Source organism: Oryctolagus cuniculus, chromosome 20, assembly GCF_964237555.1.
Source record: "Oryctolagus cuniculus chromosome 20, mOryCun1.1, whole genome shotgun sequence".
In the NCBI taxonomy this organism is placed as follows: domain Eukaryota; kingdom Metazoa; phylum Chordata; class Mammalia; order Lagomorpha; family Leporidae; genus Oryctolagus; species Oryctolagus cuniculus.
The window spans coordinates 14,821,107-14,846,718 of NC_091451.1; the positions used below are offsets into that span (position 1 = coordinate 14,821,107).

The 25,612-nt window shown below is 56.0% G+C and overlaps 1 protein-coding gene and 1 long non-coding RNA gene across 5 annotated transcripts in view; one reads left to right on the forward strand and one right to left on the reverse strand.

Annotated features, from left to right (window-relative positions):
- ACTN1 (actinin alpha 1) overlaps positions 1–25,612 on the reverse strand; it is a 102,168-nt gene that overhangs the window by 64,157 nt on the left and 12,399 nt on the right. The window contains exon 1 of one of the 4 annotated variants that reach the window (XM_017349363.3): positions 902–1,046. The exons of the other annotated variants lie outside the window; for them this stretch is intronic. Within the exon in view, the coding sequence (XP_017204852.2) occupies positions 902–946 (45 nt within the window). The 5' untranslated portion in view covers positions 947–1,046. Of the gene's footprint in view, positions 1–901; positions 1,047–25,612 lie in introns of those variants that run through there. 4 annotated transcript variants of the gene reach the window in all.
- Positions 796–14,383, forward strand: LOC103351640 (uncharacterized). Its single transcript, XR_007911779.2, has 3 exons — positions 796–2,817; positions 8,045–8,219; positions 12,076–14,383. It is a non-coding gene; the product is annotated as an uncharacterized lncRNA (long non-coding RNA).

The following is a 25,612-nucleotide window of genomic DNA, read 5'->3' on the forward strand; positions in this document are numbered from 1 at the left end:
GGCTTGCGCAAAACACCTGGAGAATGGCCCTGGGTGGGGCTGGGGCAGGAGTCAGCAGGCCACTGGCCATCTCAGTGCCTGCCGGCTGTTAGGTTAATTTCTCCTGAGCACCGTGAACGCCACTTAGGACATCTGGTTGGATTTCAGCTAAGATAAATTCATGAGGGATGGAGAGGTGGGCGTGGGATCGGGTGTGGGTGAACCCATCATGACACCTGCATCTTGGAGAGAGACTTGGAGGGCAGCCGGAAGAATGGATCAGAGGCGGACAAGGAAGGCGCCAAGAGCCCAGGGGGGAGCCTGTGCAAAGAAGCTCCAGGCCCCAGACAAAGTCGGCTCAGACCAGGCAGCGCTGGAGCCGAGTAGGCGGGTATGAGAGAGACTCAGGCAAGCGGCGGGAGGGAGGGGTCGGAGGCCACACCCAGGTTTCAGGCCTGAGCCAACAAGATGAACAAACAGGTGGAGATGCCATCGCAGCTGTCCAGCCCACACGCCCACCCCGCCCAGACACCTGCAGCAGCTCCTCTCGGCTACAAGACGGGCCAAAGTCCTCTGCCCCAGTCCTATTTCTAGAAGGTGCCCCAGGCCAACCAGAAAGAGGGCAAGGGAGAAGCAGACACTACCTACCCACAGGCCCCCAGGACTTCACCAACAGCCCGGGGAAGGTGTCCCGGCCCTGCCCACCCGGCCCACACCACCTAAAACCATACCTTCCCAGCCTGGCTACCTGTAACACCTACTGATTGCCAGTGGTTGTGGGAAGAAGCCCATGGCCCATGTGGCTCTGGTTTTCAGAAGTCACACATGGGGAGGCTTCCCAGTGGGGGGCGGAGGGCAGTGCTACACCCACCCTGTGGCCCCTAGCCAGTCTCTGTGTCTCCCATCAGCCTGTGCAACTGACCTCCTTCCTATCGGTCCATCTCTCTCCATCCCCCACCATGTCCATGCTCCAGTGGAATGTCTGCCGCCACAATGGGTGCCCAGCACTGGGAGATCCGAGTTCTAATTCTAGCTCCACTTACTGCCGGGCAGCTGCGGGCCTCGGGGCAGTACCTTACGTGGGGTCACACCAGCCTCATTTCAGGGGGTTCAGTTAAAAGGAAATGATAGAGCCACCGGGATAGCCGTCTAAGGAAGCAGCACTTCCCAAACCGGCCTGATGGTTGACAATAGAGACCCCAGCCCAACAGCTGCCATTGTGATTTGGGAGTTCTGGGGTGGGGCCCACACACTGGTATTTTAACAAGTAACAAGCATTGCAGCTGAATCCTATCATCAGGCAAGTCAGGGCAACGTAGGGCTCAAGAAAGGCAGAGAGACAGTCTGTATCACCTCACCTTCCGCCTGGAGAAGGCAAGCAGGGCTCCTCACATACAAAGTAACAACATCGGCTCCATGCCTAGGAGTGGCCCCCAGGGCCGGGTCACCAACCTGGCCCCTTATATCCATCGTGCCAACAGCCCTGCACACAGAGTGCCTACAGGTGCAGACACTGTGGTTCAGATGAGGTCCTGGCAGGCACCGGGTGCAGGGGTTAAGGAGCCGCTTGGGACACCGCCTCCCATACCACAGCGCCTGGGTTTCAGTCCTGGCTCTGCTCCCGACTCCAGCTTCCCTCACCTTGGGAAGCAGCGGTGAGGGCTCAACTCACTGGGCCCCTGCCACCCATATGGGAGGCCTGGATGGAGTTCCAGGCTCCTGGCTTCAGCCTGGCCCAACCCCAGCTGTTGTGGGCATTTGAGGAGGAACCCAACAGATAGAAGATCTCTGTCTGCCTTTTGAGTTTAAAAAAAGGAAAAAGAAAAAAAAAACCCTGATGTTGCAGTGAGAGTGAGGGGCTCCATGATGGTCTGGCAGGGAGAGGGGCCCGAGATCAGAGAACGCAGCGCATCTGGAAGGAAGTCCAAGGTACCCGGGAGCCCCTCTCCCCTCCGTCACCCCTGCTCAGGGCACACAGCTGGCCCCACGCCAGAGTCCAGCAGCTCCCATCTCCCTTGGGAGGAAGCCGCCACCACCCAGACAGCCTCCAGCCCCTCCCTCCTGGCATTCGGCCTCTCTAGGGAGAGCTGGGCCTGCACAGACCTATGGGGGACAGAGAAAGGATTTAGAGGCCCTCCCAGGCCTTGCCCGCTCAGGAGCAAGGCACAGCCACAACAGCTGACACCAGGAATACTTGTTTACGAGGTACTCTATTAGTTTTAAATTTTACTTATTTGAGAAGTAGAGAGAGACACATACACACATACAGACCAAACAACCAGAGAGAGCTCCTATCTGTTGTTTCATTGCCCAAATGCCTACAAAGACAGGGGCTAGGCCAGTGCCAAAGCCAGGAGCCAGCAACTCAATCAAAGTCTCCCACGCAGGTAGCAAGACCCCAAGGACTTGAGTCATCAGCTGCTCCTTCATAGGGTGCACATTGGCAGGAAGCTGGCGTCAGGAGCCGGAGCTAGGACTCAAACCCAGGCACTCTGACACAGGACGTGGGCTCATAACTGCTAAGCTAAATGCCAGCTCCCTACCACACAGCTCACACTGATCACGCTCTCTTCACAGCAAGTGGATGAAGAGGCAGATGTTGGGATCTCCATTTTAGAGATGGCAAAACTGAGGGGACAGGACTGTTAGGTGCCACAGCTTGCAAAGAGCAGGCCCCAGACCCAAAGCCAGGAGTTCCCTAACCCCAGATCCCAAATGCTTCCTTCTGCTTTCCGGCTCTCACTAGCTCAACAGGAGGAGCACAGAGGACAAGACCAGCCACTACCAGGCCCCAAGAAAGAACGCAACTCCTCTGGCAGAATACACACCACCCAAGAGGTAGGCGCTCCTGGTGGCACCGAGCCCCCACACAGCCACCACTTGTGGATCTCGGCCGGCCACGGGACCGTGGCTCAGAGTGCAGCCCGCATCCGTGAGCAGAGATCCGTGTGCCATACCCACTAGGCACAGTGGCCGACTGCTGGCTAGCAGACTTACCAAAAGCAAAAATCATGGCCATGGCAGGCGTCCTGTTCCCTTAGCAAGAAATAGCCAGAACTGTTCCCCAAAGGAAGCTAGTAAGTTTCGCATGAAGCTCTGTAACTCACTGGTCAGAAATGGATCATATACTAGCCCTCTGGGGCAGCCTCGGGGTGAGGAACGACCTCGGGCAGGGAGAAGTAGGGGTGTGGAGGCTGGGGAGGGGGGAACCAGCAAGCTCTGGGGTCCCTACCCCTCCCCAAGACACCCAGGAAGCTGAAGCAGATCAAGAGGGAGAATGGGGACCCGGACCAAAGAGGTCCTTTACCACCAGAAGATTCTGGGAAGAATTTCTGATTAGCTCTGTGGTCCCAGACACTCCCCCCACCCACCCAGAGCCGTGCCAGCATGGGACACGGTGCCTTCTTGGGGACACAGCTGGCCTCTGCAGACAGCTGCTGAGGCAGCCCTGGCCAGGGGAGCAGGAGGGTGAGGGGATGGGGGGTAGCACGCAAGGCATAGCTTTCCTGCCACTCCCGCCTCAGGGGGCTCAAAGTGCCTGCAGGGCGCGGCACCATCAGCACAACATAAAATCCAGCAAGCCCACTTCTGCGTGCAGACACAAAAGAATGGAATGCAGGCCTACAACAGGTACTGGCACATCCCTTTTCACAGTAGCCAAAGGACACAGGCCAACCAAGTGTCTACCAAGAGAGGAGCAGATACACCCAGCGTGGTGAGACGGACGATGGAATATTACCCAGCCTCAAAAAGGCAGGCGATCCGACACATGCCGCCACACGGATCATGATGAAGACAGGCCACGTGCAAGCAGTCACTCACAGAAACAAGCCAGGGTTGCTTCCACTCACATGACAGCAGCCAAGATCAGACAGCCAGGAGGGAGGCCTGGTGGCCGCCAGGGCTGGGGAAACGGAAAAGCGTTTGGTGGGTACAGAGAGCCAGCTTTGCAAGAGGAGGTGTTCTGGAGGTGGACGGTGGTGATGGCTGCACAGCCCATCACTGTGCTTACTGCCCCTGAACTCACTAACGCTTAACGTGTGCTGGGCGCTCGGGACAGTTGTTCAGGGCCACACCCCACACCAGAGGGCCTGGGTTTGAGTCCCAGTTCCTCTTCAATTGCAGCTTCCCGCCCTGGGAGCAGCGGATGACAGCTCAAGTAGTCGGGTCCCTGCCACGCGTGTGGGAAACCCAGATGAGGTTCTAGGCCCCTGGTGTCAGCTTAGCCCAACCCTGGCTATTGTAGGCATTTAGGGAGTGAACCAGAGTGTAGGAGATCTCTCTCTCTCTCTCTCTCTCTAATAAATAATACATAAAAATTGTTAATTATATCATATACATCATACATACACATACATGTATATACTACATATATACACATTATATATACATATATATTAAAGTCAGACATTAAAATCCTATCTGTGGCATCAAAGAATTCTCTATGGACAGCTGTTTTCATTTTGCCATAAACAGGTCTCATTTTTAAGGCAAAACAAAACAGACACTGAAGGCTTGTAAACCACACGCACTGCAAATCCTGCCTCCCACGGGTGCTGAGTGCACGCGCCTCCCCTGCCCCCCTGCCAGCCTGCCTTGCAGAGGATGAGACCCCACCCCACCCAAGGCAGACTCTGGGTGGGGCCCTGGCCCTCCAGGAAACACAGGAGGGAAGTGATCCTCATGGCCACAGGCGACAGCTGGCTGGGGGCCCCTCCCAGGCCCTGACTCCAAGGTGACTCAGCTTTGGTGTCCCCGGAAGGAAGCAGGCCGGCCTGCTGGCTTTTCCCTTTCTAGGAAAGCACAAGGCATGACTTGGCCCAACCCCAGAGGCCCGGGTTTCTCACACAGACTGCACTGGCTACGCCTCCCATCACCCTCTGCAACAGGGGGAGAAGATGCCAGAGGCAAGGGGCTCACTCAGGAGGAGGAGAGAGGCACCGGGTGGGGCGGGAGGGACAGGCCTTCCTTCCTACCTCCACCCCCAGCAGAAGTCTACAGGACGCCTGGAGGCTCCGCAGTGTAGCAGGCTCAGCGAGGGGCTGGGACATTTGCTAAGTCCCCTTTCATCTCAGAAACGCCCCACTTTTGCGGGTGCGCCAGGCACCTCGCTAGCAATGGGAACAGTGGGCAAGGCCAGCCTTCGCTGTACCGGCAGCCTTACGAACACCTCCGCTGAGCTTCAGGGTCTCCCACCCTCGCCACTGTCCCCAGGCCGGCCCTGTGAGGGAGACCACCCTCGCCGCTGTCCCCAGGCCGGCCCTGCGAGGGACAGGGGCATAGAGAGGGGAGCCACATGGCGCTAGGGGAAGAGCAGAGAACCAGAGTCTGTCCCGGCCCTGGAGGAGCTCCCGCTCTGTGTCTGGCAGCAGGGACTGGGGACCTGCAGCTCTGACCGTCTAGACTCAACCTCTCCGTCCAGGATCAGTGAGGGAGGGCCCCAGCCCGGACCCTGCAGACTACAGCCAGGCCCAGCTGACCGATGGCCAACTCCGGGGAGCTCGGAGACGCCAGGGACGTCGTAGCTCTTGTCTGCCCAAGGCCAGCTGCTGGGGGCTGTCTAAAGGCGGACGTCTCGCTCTGACTTCGGGGATAAAATGAACGTGGCTGTCTTCCTTAAGCTGGGAGCACCAGGCTCCCAGGGTCCCGGGCTGCAGGGACAAGAGGGCAGCTCGCGCGCCGTCCCTGTGCCGCAACTGCCCAGAGGCGGGACATCAGTGACCTCCACCCCCCCAACACGCGCCCCCTCCCCAGCTCCGCCGGATTTTAACCATAAACACAGCCTTTCTCTGAAGGCAAGGGCTTAACACAAACCAGATGCAATGGAGACTCTCCCCCCACCCCTCTTCTTGGCCCTAAAATTAAACGTTCAGTATTTCCTCTGCCAAAAGCCACTGGAAGGCCGGGCCTTAAAGAGCCAGAGCCTCCGGTTCTCACCCTCTCACACTCTCAATCACGTCCCTGCTTAAACAAAGTGTCAAAGTGCCCCAAAGGGAAAGTGTGGCTGGCCTCCCCCTCCCCCCACCCCAGGAGCGCCTGGCACCCGTGCAGGGCGGGGACACACTTGAAAGGAGAAGCCACGGAGGAAGAGGAAGAACGAAGGCCCATCTTCCACCAGCAGCATCCCCATCAGCCCACAGGGACCAAGACAGCAGGGGTGGGGGGCTCAGGGATACAGTGTCCCTGGGGCTGGCATGCACACGGCTGCCCCCTGGACCACAGCTTGTCTGCAGGGAGCTGGACCCACGCCCTGCTCGTGTCCCAGGGGACTCAGGAGAGGCCTGGACTTCCAGGGTGAGGGGCAGGCACCTCTCTATCCTCTGGCCTCTCATGGCTGTGATGATCTGAACAGGATCCACCTTACAGGACCCAGACCCCCATGCCGCACTGGCTGCTGTGTCGTCCTGACAGCTCTCCCTGTCCCACAGCTCCTTCCAACCCCAGAGGCCCAAGGCCCGTGTCCCGCCACCCACCTCCCACCCCGCCTACCACCCCTCACCTCACTGTGCACCCAGCTTAAAGACACACCTGGACTCAGGCTCAGGGGCCCACGTCTTAGACCCCAAGTGTGCTCCGCACAGCCCAGCGGCCAACACAGCACACCCTGGAAGTGCTGAGATCCGATGCTTAAATCTCACCAAGATGATGTTGCAGATAGACATCTTCCATGTTGCTATGACTTTTTGAAAGGATGTATTTATTTCTGTTGATTTATTTGAAAGAGCAAAAGAGAGAGAGATCTTTCACTGGCTGGTTTACTCCCCAAAGGGCCGCAACAACCATGGCTGGACCAGGCTGAAGCCAGGAGCCAGGAACTGCATCTGGGTCTCCCACATGGGTGGCAGGGGTGAGGTACATGGGCCATCACCTACCACCTCTTCAGGTGCCAGGAGCAGGGATGACAAGCAGAGCAGTCAGGGCTCAAACCAGCGCTGCAATATGGGATGCTACAACGCCAGCTCCCTGCTATGAAATTCCAATACTCTTTAAGAAGTATTTATTTATTTATTTATTTGACAGGCAGAGTTAGACAGTGAGAGAGAGAGACAGAGAGAAAGGTCTTCCTTCTGTTGGTTCACCCCCCCAAATGACTGCTACGGCCGGCACACTGTGCCGATCCAAAGCCAGGAGCCAGGTGCTTCCTCCTGGTCTCCCATGCAGGTGCAGGGCCCAAGGACCTGGGCCATCCTCCACTGCACTCCCAGGCCACAGCAGAGAGCTGGCCTGGAAGAGGAGCAACCAGGACAGAATCTGGCGCCTCAACTGGGACTATAACCCAGGGTACTGGCGCCGCTAGGTGGAGGATTAACCTAGTGAGCCGTGGCGCCGGCCTTAAGAAGTATTTAATCCTGTAACTGTAACATAGCCATGTTCAGTTCTGCATATTACCTGGCTCATTTACACTACTTTCACAGCTGTAACTAATAGTCATGTCCATACCACCATCATTTGCCTACTCACAGGGGACATTTCCCAAGATCCCCCAGTGGACACCTGAAACCAGAGAGTACCAAGCCCACATATGCTGCTTCTCCTACATGCATATACCAAACGTAATGCTACCCCATCTTAAAAAAAATTTACTTATTTATTTACTTGGAAGTCAGAGTTACAGACAGATAGGGAGAGAAGGAAAGATCGTCCACCCCCTGGTTCACTTCCTATCCATCTCCCTGTTAATACTCCTGGGAAAACAGCGGAGGCTGAGGCTGGCCCAAGTGCTTGGGCCCCTGGCACCCACGTGGGAGACCCAGATGGAGTTCCAGGCTCCTGGCTTCGGCCTGGCCCAGCCCCTACTGTTGTGACCGTTTGGGGAGTGAAGCAGCAGATGGAGAATTCTCTCTCTCTCTCTCTCTCTCTCTCTCTCTCTCTCTCTCTCTAATTCTGCCTTTCAAATAACTAAATAAATCTTTAAAAATAAAATAAAATTGAATTGAATTGTTTCTTTCTGGAATTTTCCGTTCATATTATTAGACGGTGGTTGGCCATGCTAACTGAAATCAGGGAATGGGGAAAGCCTGGGTGGAGGGACCACTCTAATTAGTAATTTTCCTACTTCCAACAGCCTACTGGATATTCTGCTCCTGCACAGTCTTCCTGATCATCCTTGTTAAATTAGACTGTAGAATTATTCCACCAGGATGAATCATGATGGCTGGTTAAATTCCTCCCCTACAGTTCGATGAGGAGCGCGTTCCTCCCCCAGCGCTGGCCCCGTGGAAAGGGCCCGGAGAGCATTTGTAAGTGCGTCTTTATTTTGCTGGAAGTTTCCTTAGAACGTGATAATGGGGTGGGGGTAGAATCACTTAAACAAGGATACGAACATTTTCAAGGCTTTGCTACATCAAGAGCCATGACACTAGCCCCCCAATCTGCCACACCTTTAGAAATAAGGGCATTTACTGGTTCCATTAGAAACTTCCTTGGATCACTGTTTTAAAAACATACATTTATTTGTTTACTTATTCCTTTATTTAAAAGGAAAAAAAAGAAAAGGAAAGAAAGAGACAGAGAGCTCCCATTTGCAGGTTCACTTTCCAAATGGCCTTAACAGCTGAGGCTGGGCAAACTCCATCCGTGTCTCCCACATGGGTGGCAGGGACCCAAGTACGTGAGCCATCACCTGCTGCCTCCCAGGGTGCACCCCGGCAGGCAGCTGGAATCGGGAGCGGAGCCAGGACTCTGGACGAGGCACTCTGACACGGGACACAGGCCTCCAGCTGGCACCTTGGCTGCTACAGCTACGTGCCCACCCTCAATCACTTTTCTTTCTTTTTTGAAGATTTATTTATTTATGTGAAAGTCAAAGTTACACAGAGAGAAGGAAAGGCAGAGAGAGAGAGAGAGAGAGAGAGAGAGAGAGAGAGGGCTTCCATCTGCTGGTTCACTACCCAGCTGGCTGCAACAGCCGGAGCTGTGCCAATCTGAAACCAGGAGCCGGGAGCTTCTTCGGGGTCTCCCACAAAGGTGCAGGGACCCAAAGACTTGGGCCACCTTCTGCTGCTTTCCCAGAGCTGGATCGGAAGTGGAGCAGCTGAGACTTAAACTGGCACCCATATGGGATGCTGGCACGACAGGCCAAGGCTTTACCCGCGATGCCACAGCGCCGGCCCCAATCACTTTCTTTTTAGAAATTGTTTCTCAGCTAAGTTGCTTTGAAAGAAAGATTTCACCTTCTCTGGGCCTCCAGACTAAGCCCGGGAGATGCTTTTTCTGAAATCCTGGCTCCAAGCCCTACCTCACCTTTACCAAAAACTCTAGTCCACTCTGTCAGTGGACTCCTGGTGCCCCTTAATCCCCTCTCCCCATCCGCAGTCTCAGTGCATGTCTTAGCTCCCAGACCCCATCTGCACTGCGTGCCACATCTCTCCCTCAAAGCTCCTGCCACACTGAGAAGCAACCAGAAGTTTTCTTGAACTAAAACTCCCAAACTGAACTCTGGGTGGTATGGGTCATTACAGGCCTTGGGAGGGGGGGGGGGTCCTGTCCCAAGGAAGCACGGCTGCAGGCAGACCCCCAGGCTGATACGGCTCTGTCTCAAGACAATGAGGAGGTGTGCACAGATCCATGGCGCTGCCCCATGGAAGCTAAACCCCAGGAGGCCCAGAGCCCCTAAAGAGGGCCAGGGAGGAGCTCCGACGAGGCAGCCCGCCCGGGCGAAGCTGAAATCCCTTCCTCCGCAGGAAATCAAACAGGCTGGGGGATCACCGAGGGGAAGGTTGGGCCCTCAGAATCCCCACCAGGATGACCCTGACCGCTATCGGTGCACTGTACAGGCTCTTCAAAGAGTTTGTGGAAAAAGGAATTAAAAGGTAGCTGGTAGCCTCCACACACAAAGAAAGGACTGGGAAATAGGCTACTTGCCTGGTTTGACTGCTTTACACTGTGCATTGGTAATCATTTTTAAAACAAGGCACAAGGGGCCGGCGCTGTGGCACAGTGGGTTAACACCCTGGCCTGAAGCGCCGGCATACCATATGGGCGCCAGTTCTAGTCTTGGATGCTCCACTTCTGATCCAGCTCTCTGCTATGGCCTGGAAAAGCAGTGGAGGATGGCCCAAGTCCTTGGGCCCCTACATCCGCATGGGAGACCCGGAAGAAGCTCCTGGCTCCTGGCTTCAGATCGGTGCAGCTCTGGCAGTTGCAGCCAATTGGGGAGTGACCCATCGGATGGAGGACTTCTCTCTTTCTGCCTCTCCTCTCTGTGTAACTCTGACTTTCAAATAAATAAATAAATAAATCTTAAAAAAAAAAAAAAAAAAAAAAAAAACAAGACACAAAGCAATCTTAAAAATAAAAAACTAGAGGTGTACATTTGGCGCTGCAGTTAAGTCACCTCTTGGGACACCCACAACCCACACTGGAGTCCCTGGGTTCAAGTCCTGGCTCTGCTTCCAAACCAGCTTCCTGCTAATGCACACTGGACAAGGCAGCAGATGATGGCTCGCTCAAATGCCTGGATCCTGCCGCCACGTGGGAGACCCACACTCAGCTCTTCAGCCTGGTCCAGCCTGGGCTGCTGTGGGCATTTGAGTGGAACAGTGGCTAGAAGATCTCTCTCCATCTGTCTCTTTCTCTCTCTCTCTTTTAAATAAAATGAAAATAGATTCTGAAAATTTAAAAATAGCAATACTGAAAGATGAGAGTTTTTTCCCTTGTAGTGCATGAAGAGGAAGGCTCACTTAACCTTATGGTGAAGGTGGAAGGTGCTACACGGACAGTCACTGAACCCTTGTTGCTGGGGCATCACAACAGGCATTTTCCAGGGGCTTTTTTTCTTTTTTTTTTTTAAGATTTATTTTATTTGAAAGAAAGAGAAATTTTCCATCCACTGGTTCATTCCCCAAATGGCCTCAACGGCAGGAGCTGGGGCCAGGCTGGAGCCAGGAGCCAGGAGCCAGGAACTCCGTCTGGGTCTCCCACTTGGGTGGCAGGGGCCCAAGTTTTGCGCCATCCTCTGCTTCTTTCCCAGGCGCATTAGCAGGGAGCTGGCTCGACAGTGGAGCAGGCGGGACTTAAACTGGTGCTCACACAGGATGCCGGCCCTGCGGGCAGGGGCTTAACTTGCAGCACCACAGTGCTGGCCCCTCCCGTGGGCCTTTAGAAGTACCCTCGTATTGCTTTAAAGCAGCTTTGACGGTAGTCAACCAGCCCACCCGCTCCAAGGTGAAAAGCAGCCCACAACCAGCAAAGCAGTACCAGACTTGCCAGCCTTTCTTTACTTCCTTGTAAGTGATTGTGTGTGTGTGTGTGTGTGTGTGTGTGTGTGTCTGTGCGCGCATGCCCGCATTAGGGTCTAAGAGAGATCCTGTGTCCCTCTTGGGGGTGGCTGGTTTCAGTCTCAAGGGGACGACACTTCTTTAGAAGGTTCCGGAACACGAATTAAGCTCCTCCTACTCAGGCTTAAGCAATGCATTCCTCCAGGGGTCTTACTCCTATAGAGGGTCTTCCACCGAGTTCTCCAGATGCATCTAAAAGTTAAAGGAGGTGCTGGCTGGAATGCAGATCCCCGGGCTCTGCCTCGAGCATTTGTCTGGTGGGTCTGGGCCAGGCCCAGAAGGCTACAGTTTACGTGACCCACCTTTCAGGAACACAGCACTTGCGTGGCACAGCAACTGGACATGCGCAGGGGCACGAGGACACCCACGGGCGCCCAGGGGCCCCGGGAGTGCGGGAGTGTCTACTCTGAGCACCGGAACCTCCCCTTGAGAGGCGGTCATTGGAGCTGGGCCCGCGTTCGCTGCGGCTCTGCGGGTGTGAGGGGCAGCGAGGGGAGAGAGGCTCCCAAACCAGAGGGAACGAACCATCCCCAGCCCCGCCACAAGACCACAGGCCGGGGCCCTCATGAGCCCCAGCAGGGAACTCTCCACCCAGACTATGCCAACAGCAGCTGAGACGTTCTGGTGGACTGATTGCCCGCAGCCTCTGGCAAGGGGACAGCTGCTCCCAGCTGTGCATCAGATGGGCGGGGCCCAGCAACCTCCAGGAAAGAGAGCCTGAGGTTTCTGCCATGGTGTGCGGGGTGGGGGTGGGGGTGGGGGTGGGGGGCGGCTGACTCCACGGTACCATCATTGAAGTGCTCATCTCCTTCCCCAGAGACACCTGCAGACCCACAGTGGCGGTGACACGGGCAGAGCCACAGGAGACAGGGCCACGTGTGCGTCAGCTCTGCATGCTAACCAGTGACTCAGCCACCCAGGGGCACCGCTGCCGTGCGCACAGCACCAACCCACCCAACGTCTTCGCCCATCTCAGCATCCGGGGACCTCCTGAGAAATCTCCTGTAGGTTCTTAGGGCCCCTGAGCCCTCACTCCCTGTCTGAGGCCAGGTAATTGGCAGAGCTGAGAACTCAGATGGCCAACAACCGTGCATGCTCAGTCCCGGAGGCGCCACACTCTGGGCTGGGGAGGTCAAGAGTCCAGCAAGGCAGGAAGGGGCTTCTCCCTGTCCTGCCCTAGAGGCCGAGATGGGGAGTGGACGAGAGCGGCTACCTGCGCCATGGAGGACTCGGTGAGAGGTGCAGATGAGGAAGTGAGAACAGGGCGCAGAGCCGGCAGCCTCAGGTCCTCCGCTGCGACTTCTCCCACTTCCCTTCTGCTGCGAGCTCTTCAGAGGCGCCTCGCGCAGGCAGGAACCTGGGCAAGTGGCCAGGAGCCAGAGCCGAGCAAAACGGCCTCAGACCCCCATGCACCTGCTGACCGCTTCCCCGCACACGCTCCTCCAGCGTGGCGTGTCCTGGCGCACAGCTGCACGATTTCCTCCCCAAAGTGCAAATGCCGGGCGGGGTAGGTGCCAGGCCTGGCCAGGGCAGGCTGCCTGCATCCCACCTGGAGCAGCCGGGTCCGGGCACACCGCCGCACCTGGCCGACACCACGGCAGACCCGAAACCGCTTCTAGAAGACAGCTTTGGCCTCTGCAAAGGGGTGGGGGCCCAGCTCGCGTTTTCACAGCAAAACTGCAGCTTCGCCCCACACATGCCCAGCACCCGCAGTGACCAGTGCTCTTCATAGTAAGCCAAGGCCCGAGGCAACCTGGGAGCCGCGAGCCGCCAGTCCACACAGCCTGCTCACCAGGGCCTGTCGAAGCCGGGCAGTGCCGGAGGCTGCGGGTCAGGCTACAGACCTTCCCCAAGGACTGGGCTCTCTCTGAGACCTCCAGAAAGAGAAAGGCTGGATTTCGTTCCTCCAGCACCCCACTGAACGCCCTCGTACAAGTGTGGTGTAACACCCAGCCTCCGGCTTTCACACGCGTTAAGAACCGAGTAGACAAGAAAGGTCTGTGTGTTCTGTGAAACCAGCACCGGCAGCACCATGCACCACACTGCTCCTCCTACGTGGCAAAGCCCTCAGTGTTCAGTGCTGACAAAAAGCATCTCTTTCCCGTGAGCTAGTTTACTTCTTTTTACCAGGACAAAAACACTGTGCTGTTTCCAATTTCCCTTTTTGCTTTGGTGGCCAGGAAGCTCAGAACAAGGGTCAGTGCTGACTTACAAAAACTAACCTCTTCTGCAACACAAATGGTGCAGGACCTCGCTTGTATGAGGAAGTTGAAAAAGCTGGATGCGTAGAAGCTGGGAGAACAGTGGCTATGAGGCACGAAGGCAGGGGGCACAAACGTTCAGTCCTGAGGGAAATGGACAGTGTGGTGCCCGACTACAGCTGCTCACAGCTGCTAACTTGAGCTTTGCTAACAGAACAGAGCTCAGCGCTCTCATCTCTCCTACCCCCCCCTTACACACACACACACACACACACACACACACACGGTAACTATGCAAGATCATGTATGTGTTAATCAATTTAATTGTGATCATCATTTTATAATGTATCAAATCATCACACTCTATACCTTAAATACATACAAGCGTACTTCAGAAAGTTCATAGAAAATGAAATATTTTGGGGGCCAGCGCCATGGCTCACTTGGTTAATCCTCCACCTGCAGTGCCGGCATCCCATGTGGGTGCAGGTTTGAGTCCCAGCTGCTCCACTTCCGATCCAGCTCCCTGCTAATGCGCCTGGGAAAGCAGCGGAAGATGACCCAAGTGCTTAGGCCCCTGTACCTATGTAGGAGACCCAGAAGAAGCTCCTGGCTCCTGGCTTCAGCCTGGCCCAGCCCTGGCCATTGCAGCCACTTGGGCAGTGAACCAGCAGATGGAAGACCTCTCTGTGAGTGTCTCTCTAACTCTAACCTTCAACTAACTAAATAAATTAAAAAAAAAAAAAAAGGTCTAGATCTTCTAGCTTCAATCTAAAACTCTGCTGTAGAGGAGGCTTTTTTTATTACTATTTTTAACTTATTTGAAAGGCAGATACAGTGAGAGAAGGAGAGACAGATCTTCCATCCTCTGGTTTACTCCCCAAATGGCCGCAATGGCCTGGGCTGGGCCAGGCAGAGCTGGGAGCCGGGAGCCAGGAGCTTCTTCTGGGTCTCCCATGTGGGTGCAGGGGCCCAAGGACTTGGGCCACCCTAGAGGAGGCTTTTAACATGTCCACTGTACTTGCTTTGTGCCAAGAGGCAGGGAAGTGTGCAAATCAATGTGCATTCATGAAACCATGCCTGTCCCTGAAGGTCTGTCTCCAGGGAAGGGCCATTAAGGCTGTGTGGCTACATGAGCAAAAATCAGTTTGATAAAATGCCAAGTAGGGAAACAGAAAAACAGAACGAAACTGTATAGGCACTATGACGCCACTATCAAAATAATGGGTGTGTGAGGATAAAAACAAAAAAAAAAACGGGTTTCTGAAAACACACACCGTTGTGTCCAGGGCCCCCCAATCCCACACTGAAGTTATCGTCCCCCAACGACAGTGCAGGCCCACGGAGGTGACGCCGGTGCCACACCTGCCAGGAAGTCCACAGCCACTGCCAGGAACTGCTCCCACCAGACCGGTAGACACACACACACACACCAGGAGGTGCTGGTGCCCCGGCCACATCGGCCAAGCGGCTGACTGCGAGGACGGCCAGCTGGGCCTCCTCCCTGAGGCCGACAGCCCCACCAGGGCAGGGCAGCACAGCAGGCAGGGCGAAGGGTCTACAGAGGCAGGGGCTGGGGCTGGGTTTCCGCCCGGCCTAGGAAAGCGAGCAGCAGAGGCAGGCAGCGCTGACTCAGGTGCAGGTGGAGTGAGCTCATCCCTTCCAGGGCATCCTTGGAACTGGAAACCCACAGCCGAGATGGTTCCCATGGCAACGAGCCAGCACCTCCTCCACAGCCGCCTTCCTCGGAGCGCCTGTGCCTGTGCCCACGGTCACTAAGCCACCCTCCCCAGCCTCGGCGTGTAGAACAGAGGAAGGAGGGGCCAGGGCAGGCTGGGCGAGGCGGAACCACGCATGCCCCCCGGGCCCGTCCTTCTGGGGTAGGACTGAACGGGACTCCTGGCCACGCGGCTGCCACCGAGTCCTACTTCTGGCCCTGGGGCAAGTCAACCCAGTCCCTCTTCCATATCACAACCCTGGGCCCTCTCTCTGCACCTTCACATACTCTTCTGGCTTCCACCTTCCCCACCTGCCACATGGGCCCTGCACACGGGCCTCTCCACGTGTGGTGTCCGACGCAGACAGCCACACACCCGCTGAGCAGCTCTCAGGGCAAGCCTGGTGCCTGTACCGCCGCACAGATGGCCAGAGCTTGTGCCTCCACTGATACGCCCAGTACCCACCGCTACCCACCCCCAGGCATCCCACACGCAGCTGCACCGGCCCACTGTCTCCTTCACTCATCTCCACACTGCACTCCTGTGTCCCTGCCTCTGGTCATTCTGACGAAGTCTAGGTCTGATTCTTGGCTCACGTTGTCACCTCCTCCAGGAAGCCTCACCTGGCTCCTCCTAGCAGGGCTGCAGCCTTCCTCTGGGCTTCCTTCACTATACACTGGGCCCAACACCTCTGCACACAACAGGTCAGCCGTGGGTCTCTCGTGCACTGGCCTGCTCCAAGGCCAAGGTCATGCAGCTGACCCTGACCTGGACCTGTAAGTGTTTAATACAGTCCCCAGCCACACAGCAACATTTCTGTCAACAACAGACTGTTGGGGCCGGCGCTGTGGCGCAGTGCGTTAACACCCTGGCCTGAAGTGCCGGCATCCCATATGGGCGCCGGTTCGAGACCCGCCTGCTCCACTTCCTGTCCAGCTCTCTGCTATGGCCCGGGATAGCAGTAGAAGATGGCCCAAGTCCTTGGGCCCCTGCACCCACATGGGAGACCCAGAAGAAGCTCCTGGCTCCTGGCTTTGGATCAGCTCAGCTCTGGCCATTGCAGCCATCTGGGGAGTGAACCAGTGGATGGAAGACCTCTCTCTCTCTGCCTCTCCTCTCTGTGTTACTCTGACTTTCAAATAAATAAATAAATCTAAAAAAAAAAAAAAAAAAAAAAAAAAAAAAGACTGTGCAGTCAACCGTGGCGCCTTAAGATTATCATGGAGCTAAAATCCTCCCTCCACTTTGTGACCTTGCAGCCCTCTTAGTTTGTCTAAGTCCACCTCCATGAAGCTCACACAGTGACAAAATCGCCTTGCGATGCGTTTCTTGGAGAGCATCCCATCGCTCAGTGACACGTGGACCCGTGAAATCCAGCCACTGAGACCAAGGATTTTGTTACACTATTCTCTGAACATTTTCTTCTGTTTGAAATGTCATTTAAAAAAAAAAAGAGAGAGAACCATAATCTACAGTAAACACAGGCCGAGTGCCTTCAGCCCTACGTGTATGTCAACAATCTCCAGTTTCTACCTGAACTCACGCTACAGACACGGCCTTCCCGGCTGGGCCTGGCGCCCAACATCACCTGGCTAGTTTTCCAGGGAGTTAGTTCAAACCTCAGATGAGCACCTGTACATCCAGGCAGGATCGGCTGCTAACGACTGGAGCCCAGTAACAGGTACATGAGACTCCACTATACTGCTCTCTCTACTCCCATGCACAAATGCCACAACTTTTTAAAAATCCGTTCACGCATGCAACTAAAATGCACTGTGAATAAATACAGAAATAAGAATCAACTTCGCTTCATGAGCTGACAACTTGAATAAATTCAAAGTTATTTGCTCTCTTATCCCTCCCCAGGAATTAAATATCTGACAGCGTTGGCGTTGGTGACACGAATTCAACACTGACCTCCCCAGAGGGACAAACCACGAAGGAGGGGCTTCTGGCCCTGCCCCTCCCACACTGTGGGGTGCAGGAGCCTTCTCAGCCCTGCCACGCCATGCACAGGGGGCTTTGGCCCCCGACAGGAAGTGGCCTGGGAGTCCTAGGGGATGCTGCTGGCCTCACACTCCCACAGAAGCCATGCCAGGGTCCACAAGACTTAAAGGTAGAGTCCGAGGGCTCTCTATTCCAGAATTACGGTCTTTCCAAGAGCCCACTGGGTACCAGGTGCAAACTCAGCATCCTAACCCGAAAATCCAAAATCGGCAACTTTTTGAGCCCTACAGGATGCCATAGGTGGAAAATGCCACATTGGACCTCCAGTGACAGATCACAGTCAAATGCAGGTGCAGGAGCTGACGTCTGGCCTAGTGACGGAGACGCTCGTTAAGCTGCCCACACCCCACCTCTGGGTGCCTGGGTTGGATACCTGGCTCCACTCCTGGCTCCAGCTTCCTGAAAGGCAGATCCTGGGAGGCAGCACTGATGGCTCAAGTACCCAGTTCCTGCCACCCACGCGGGAGACCGGGATTGAGTTCACCGCTGCCAACTTCAGCTCCCAGCCTAGGCTGGAATGACCCAAATGGGCACTTGGGGAGTGAACCCAGATGGAAGCTCTTTCTCTCTGCCTCTCAAATAAGCTAATTTAATTTAAAAAAAAGTACACCAAAAACAATATAAAATTACATTCAGGCTCTGTGTGTAATGCATATATAAGGTACAAAGGAATTTCGTGTTTAGACTTGGGACTCATCCCCAAGATATCTCATTATTTACACACAAATACTTTAAAATCTGAAACACGCCTGATCCTACGGCCCAGAAATCCTTGGGTTCAAATCATAGGTGAGCCACTGACTGGCTGCAGGACCTTGGGCAGGTTGCTTAACCTCTCTGGGCCTCGAGGGCCCATCTGTGAAGTGGGGGGTGCTGGCGCCCACTTCCCGGTGTTGCCGTGGGGATCATACGGGCTACCTCATGAAGGCACTCGTCCCAGGGCTCACCCATAACGAGCTGGGGACGGTGGCACATGGCATCAGAACAGCAAACACTGGGACGCTCCCAGTGTCATTACTGTCACTACAGCAGGAGGTGGCCCTGACTCCTGCCATCAGGTTTCCTCTGTCCACGGAGGCCAGCAGCGCCCCTTCCCTGGGGAGACAGCCCCAGCCCTCCCAGGCTCTGGAGGCTGTAGCCAGGCTGGCGTGTTGTGGTTGTCTGGGGCCTTGTGCTCACTCCAGGCATCAGGTGGGTGACACACTAGTCCCACAGAGCAGCGTGTGGCTCCCAGTCTGCCATACATGAGCCTCAGCGAGCTACTTCATTTCTCCCACCAGTCAGTAATCCTGCCTCGCTGTGGGGATAACACAAGACGTGTGACAAATAGCGGGAAAGAAGGCAATGCAAGCCTGGGGCACTGCCACAGTCAACCTTGAACCTGACCTTGACATGACCGGGAAGGTGCCCTACTAGCAGCAGCCAACAAAGGCAGGGCCAGAACCCCAGGATCCCAGGGAGGCCCAGAGGCAAGGCCCGGCAGAGTCTCATTCCCAAGGCCATCCTTGGGGGTGACCAGTGCCTGGGATGTCAATGGGGGACAAGAGAACAACAGACCAGGGCAGACGGGAGAAGGGCGAAGAGAAAGACGCAGGGTGGCCAAAAGCCCCGAGCTGGGCTGGGAGTTTGGTCTAGCAGTTCAGACTCCAGCATCCCACACCGGAGCACCTGAGTTCAAGTCCCAGCTCCGTTCCTGAGTCCAGCTTCCTGCTAATGCAGACCATGGGAGGCAGCAGTGAACTTGAACTACAGTTCAAGTATCTGGGCTCCAGTCACCTATCTGGGAGACCTGGATGGCATTCCCAGCTCCCAGCTGCAGCCCCCTGACTCTCCGTCTCTCAAATAAATCAATAAAACTTTAAGGGACAGGCATTTGGCACAACAATTAAGACATCACTTGGGGTACCTGGGTTCCCTAATCAGAGTTTGAGTCCTGGTTCTGCTCCTGATTCCAGCTTCCTGATACTGTGCACCCTGGAAGGCAACAGGTGACGGCTCAAGTACTTGGGTTTCTGCCACCCACATGAGAGACTCAGACTGAGTTTTGGGATCCTGGCCTTGGCCTGGCCCAGCCCTGGCTAATGCAGGCATTTGGGAAGTGAACCAGAAGATGGAAGATCTCTGCCTCTCTCTCTCTCTCTCCCTATCCAATAAATACATTTAATAAAGAAAAATGTATTTAAATCATTTTTTTAAAGATTTTTTTTTTTTTGAAAGTCAGAGTTACACAGTAAGAGAAGCAGAGGCAGAGAGAAAGGTCTTCCATCCACTGGTTCACTCCCCAGATGGCCACAGCAGCCAGAGCTGTGCCAATCCAAAGCCAGGGGCCAGGAGCTTCTTCCAGGCCTCCCACGCGGGTGCAGGGGCCCAAGGACTTGGGCCATCTTCTACTGCTTTCCCAGGCCATAGCAGAGAGCTGAATTGGAAGTGGAGCAGCCAGGACTCGAACCGGCGCCACTATGGGATGCCAGCACTGCAGGCAGTTTTACCCGTTACGCCACAGCGCTGGCCCCTTAAATCATTTTTTTTAAACGCCTCCACCTGGCCCTGAGATGCTCCCACCTCTGCTAACTAACATAGCACTGGGACTTCAGCCTCCATGACCAGGACCAGAGAGGGGCCGCTTCCTGGTTCCTCAGGAATGCAATGGAACGTGGAGTCAGGAGAGAAGCATATAGGGCCCTGGGAGGGTGCAGAAGCAGCTCCATCTCTAACCGGGGCCAGCCGATGGTTCCCCCAGCCAGCTGGGATGACCCAGCAGAGAGGAAGTGGCTGGAGCAGGCTTTAGGAAAGCAGGCTCCAAACAGGCAGCCTGGGTCAAAGCCCAGCTTCCCACTAAGAGCTGTGTGAGCTGGGGCAAATGACCTACTCTAGACATCAGTTCCTTCTGTGAAATGTCAAAGCACCTGCTCTTCACAGGCGGCTTGTGGTTGTTCACTGACGCAGAGCACGCAAGGGACGCACGCACCCCAGGGCTGGTCACGGGGAAGTGAGTGTGAGGCGTTCATACTAGGACCACCACCACCACTGGAGGGCTGCCACGGACCCTCAGGATCCTTCCTCATGGCCGCCCTCAAAGACAGACTCAGGGGGCCGGCACTGTGGCACAGCGGGTTAACCCATTACCTGCGACACTGGCATCTCATATGGGCACTGGTTCTACTCCCAGCTGCTCTGCTTCCGATCCAGCTCCCTGCTAATGCACCTGAGAAAGCAGTGGAAGATGGCCAAAGTGCTTGGGTCCCTGCACCAACGTGGGAGACCTGGAAGAAGCTCCTGGCTCCTGGCTTCATCATGGCCTAGTCCCAGTCATTGGGGAGTGAATCAGCAGATGGAAGATCTCTCTCTCTCTCTCTCTCTCTCTCTCTCTCTCTCTAACTCTGCCTTTCAAATAAATAAATCTTAAAAAAAAAAAAAATGCCAGCTCAGGAGCCAATCCCAGGAGGGCCCACCTGTCCATCACCACCTCCAACCTGTCAGGGCACAGCTGTCTCCAAGTGTGGAATTCACGTGAGATTGACCACCTACGCGGAAGCCAGAACCCCAGCGGCTCCATCTGCCTGTGGAGCAGACGCCAACCCACGTGCGCCCACCAGCAGCGGTTCTGCAGCCCTCCTGCAAGGGTGACGTCAGCAGACAGAATAAACAACCCTTAGCAAGTCCGGCCCCACAGGAGTGAGTTCCCGGAACAAATCAGACCAGCACTATGGACCCCAGCGTCTTCATCTAAGTGGCGAGAGTTAGGACGGTGTGGCTCCCTTCTGCTTTGGGCATGCTGATCTGACATCTTCAAACCACGGCGAGGGGCAGAAGGGGCTGAGGCTGGGCCCTGGAAGAAAACAGATGAAAGACCAGGCTGCCCGCTGAGCAGGTCCCGGGGCAGAGTCCAGGCTGGCAGCCTCGCTCCCCAACTCTGGTCAGAGTTTCTCTGAGCTCCCTCCCTCCAGGTCTGCGGATCAGCAGAGCCAACCCAAAGCACCGGCCCAGGCCACTGACCTACTCCTCCCTGGAGGGCAGGGGCTGGAAGGCAGAGGAGGTGGCCACCCGCTCCACTCTCCCTCCTCCTCAGCCACAGGCTTCCCGCTCAGGGCCACACCCTGGGGAGGCATTTCCAGAGCCCACAGAGGCAGGGCCCCGGGGATGCACACAGCCCTGGCTCCGAGTCTGCCTGAAAGGGAAGTACATTCACCTAACCCCACCCACGCCCGCCCTAGCAGGCAGCAGCAAATTCCTGAAAGCTGAGGACACAAAGCCTCGGGAAGATAAGAGCCAGTGTTCCCAGAATGGTTAGCTTCCAGGGGGCCTGCAGCCCCAGGCGGCAGCCTCAACCTTAGTGGTGGTCTCCCAGTGGTCCCAGCCCCCACTGGGCTTCCAGGGGAGGCACAGGTGAGACTGGTCCATCATCACCTGGTGGCCACAGGCAGCTCTGTGACAAGACCACACGTCTCTCGAGACCCTGGTGTGTAACACTCCATCATCCTTCCTGCTCCAACCAGACAAGTCTCTGGTCCTAAGGACTAAGACAGGACAGTCTTTCCATACCCATCCCCTGTCCCAAAGGACACCCCCAAAGTCCCAACAGAAAGGGAGCAGGAGGCAGGTGAACCACAGCCCTGCTGGACCCCACATGCTGGAGAGCTGGCTCCCCGAAGCTGCTGACGCCCAGCCCTAAAGAGAGAGAGGCCCCCCGGCCTTGACAGGAAGGAGAAGGAAAACCCAGGCCCAAGTTTTAGTTCCTTTGAGGTCCCCAAACCCACACAAGAGAACCAGAAGCTCTCTAAGTCTTGCTGAAGCAGGAGCCCCAGGCCAAGTGTAACAACCCCACCTTCGGGGGCAGGAACAGAGTATGGAGGGAGGAGTCAGCGCGGCCAGCACCTCGGGACAGGAATGCGAGGCGGGCAGCCAGCCCAAGGAGGGACACTCACAGCTGGCCTGCCCAGCAGGGCTGGAGGCCCACGCTGGCTCCACAGCACCTCGCAGCCGCCAGCCCGCCAGGGGAGGGGCGCGGAGTGGCGCAGAGTGGCATGGCAAGGACGGAGGCCACCCCAGGCTCGGACCATACCCTATTCTGACAAGGCCACCTGACTGCCCCTGTCTCCAGCAGGAGCCAGCCAGGCCTCTGCTCCAGGCCCCGGAAGCAGCCCCATTGCTGGAGCATCCCCTAGTGACTCAGGGCCTTGCCACGCAGCCCCTTAGTGGCTGCCTGCCAGACATCTCCTGCTGGACTGTGGCTGCCCATGCCCCTGTCCCTCCTCCAGTGCCATCCCCCTCCCCGGCTATCCAAGAAGCTCCTACTATGCGCAAGCTTGCCTGCCTGCTCTGCAAGGAGCTAGGATGAGCCGCAGCTCGGGGCATACTTCCTAGGGACCCCAGAATACCCCGCAAGCCCACCTTGGATCAGCCAAGAAGCCTCTTGTCATTCACAGATCGGGGACATCCCTGAGCCTCCAAATGTCTTTGGAGCCAAGAGTTTTGCAACAGTGCCCAGCGAGAGGGAAGTGAGGGCTGCCAGCCAGCTGCCAGCACATCTGTCCTTTGCAGCTCTCACCAGCCCATCATCCTGCCCAGGCACTCACTGAGGGCTGAGAGCCAGGGGAGAAGACAAGAGGAGGCATCCCGGCAGGACAAGGCAGCGACAAGGGCAGCATGACCATGACCCCACCTGCTGCCCTCAGGGCCTGGGAATGGGCCTGGCTGAAAGAGCTCCCCCAAACCCCGACAGCACACACACACACACACCCACACACACACACCCCGCCTCTGGCCTCTTCCAAAATTCAACATGCAGCCCAAGTCCCACATCCAAAAAGCACAGCTTCTGTCCGGCATGCCACACTAGCTGCCGAGTGTTGCAAGATGCTACTGTGAGACAGAAAATATAAATTCACGTAGAGGAAGCACCCCCAGCCCCCAGCAGCTCTGTCATTACGTATTTGCTTCCACAAGAAGTAGGAAGAGGGACAGGCATTCAGCACACAGTGAAGAAGCTGCTGACGATGCCAGCATTCCATATCAGAGTGCCAGGGTTCGAGTCCCGGCCAGGCTTCCAACTCCAGCTTCCTGCCTTTTTTTTTTTTTCTTTTTTTTTTTTTTTTCTTTGACAGGCAGAGTGGATAGTGAGAGAAAGAGACAGAGAGAAAGGTCTTCCTTTTGCCGTTGGTTCACCCTCCAATGGCCGCCACAGCTGGCGCGCTGCGGCCGGCGCACCGTGCTGTTCCGAAGGCAGGAGCCAGGTGCTTCTCCTGGTCTCCCATGGGGTGCAGGGCCCAAGCACTTGGGCCATCCTCCACTGCACTCCCGGGCCACAGCAGAGAGCTGGCCTGGAAGAGGGGCAACCGGGACAGAATCCGGCGCCCCAACCGGGACTAGAACCCGGTCTGCTGGCACCGCTAGGTGGAGGATTAGCCTATTGAGCCGCGGCGCCGGCCATCCAGCTTCCTGCTAATGTGCACCCTGGAAGGCAGCAGGTGGTGGCTCAAGGACCTGGGTCCCTGCCACCCCTGTGGGAGAGTCAGATGGAGGTCTAGGTTCCTGGTTTCAGGCTGGCCCAGCCCCCGCTGTTGGCAGGCATTTGGGGAGTGAACCAGTGAACGAAAGCTCTCCCTTGGTCTCCCTCTTTCAGATAAACAAATAAGGTAATAAAAGCACAACTGCTACCCTCGGAAGAAAAAAAAAATGGAAAAGGTAGGGTGTGTCCCTAAGAACCTGGCTCTCATAACCCCAGGAAAAGCAGGCCAGGGGGCAGACACTCACAGGCGACAGGAGCCACATGCCAAGAACTCACGTGGGAAGAAAGAAAATAACACTGCAACGAACTTCTGCCTCGCTCATCAAAGGCCGGCGGGTCTCTGAGCTCCGACAGGGCGGGGCGCAGGGCAGCGGGTGCAACCGGTGCAGAGGCAGGAAGCTGGCTCTTCTAGCCCCCCCTGCCACCTGTAAGGAGCTGTGTCCTCCCGGGCAGGCCCCCCAGGCCTCAGTGGTCTCTGCGTGAAATCAGAGACCACCAATCAGCGCTCCCGCCAAGTGCATGGGGACAAGCCAGGGCTCAGGAGGGTGTGAGCGAGAAGAGTGATGGAGTAGAGGAACTGGCTGTGACACCGTTTATATGAGGTTTTTGGGTTTTTTTAAGATTTATTTTATTTATTTGAAAGACAGAGTTACAGAGAGAGGTAGAGACAGAGAGAGAGGTCTTCCATCTGATGGTTCACTCCCCAGATGGCCACAACGGTCAGAGCTGAGCTGATCCAAAGCCAGGAGCCAGGAGCTTCTTCCAGGTCTCCCACATGGGTGCAGGGGCCCAAGCACTTGGGCCATCTTCTACTGCTTTCCCAGGCCACAGCAGAGAGCTGGATCGGAAGTGGAGCAGCCGGGACTTGAACCGGTGCCCATATGGAATGCCGGTGCTGCAGGCCAGGGCTTTAACCCCTTGCACCACAGCACTGGGCCCTATATGAGGTTTTAAAACAGGCACAGAATCACAGCCTGCTACAGAGGCAGGAGCGCTATCAACACTCACCCTGGATGGAGAACACCAAATTCGGGGTCTCCAGGTAGGGAAGGCAGTAGAACCGGGGAGGGGAACACCTAGTCCTCACCTCTGCAATGCACGATTTCCTTAGAATAAAAACCAGAAGGCAGCCTGGGCTTTGTGCACTGGCTTCAAGATCAGACGATCCAAAGATACTTGCTTAGGCACCTGACTCTTTCAGGTCTCTCCAAAGACCCTCAACTGTCCCTTGCCTCCTGCCCAGCTACAGGGGTTGTAAGGATGCAATAAGTCACTGAACGTGAAGCTCAGCACCGAGCTGCCTCGGCAGGGGAGGGGACGAGGAGAGGGCGTGATGAGGCTCGGTCCCCAGGCTGGCAAGGTGGGCCCGACCTTTGACCTGGGCCTTCTACCCAGTGGCTTCCGAGGAAAGGGGCAGCACCTTCCCTTGGGTGCCAGTGTGGCATCACTGTCCATGCCAAGCACCCAAAGGTGCCAGACACACCAAACTGAGGCCACAACGTGCCATTCCTTAATGCTTCTAAAAATTAACAGAGGGTGGGGGGCAGCACTGTGGTGCAGCAGGTTAAACCTTGGCCTGCAGCGCCCGCTTCCCATACAGGCACCGGTTCGAGTCCAGGCGGCTGCATTTCTGATCCCGTTCTCTGCTAATGAACCTGGGAAAGCAGTGGAGGGTGGCCCAAGCCCTTGGGCCCCTGCACCAACTTTGGATCAGCTCAGCTACAGTCATTGCAGTCACCTGGGGAGTGAACCAGTGGATGGAAGACCTCTCTCTCTCTGTCTCTACCTCTCTCTCTAACTCTCTCAAATAAATAAAAATAAATCTTTACAAAAATTAACAAAGGGACAGTGAACCTTTAAGAAAGAAGGGAAGGGGAGGAAAAAAAATGATAGGATTTCTTTGGGCCGCAGTTGGGAAAA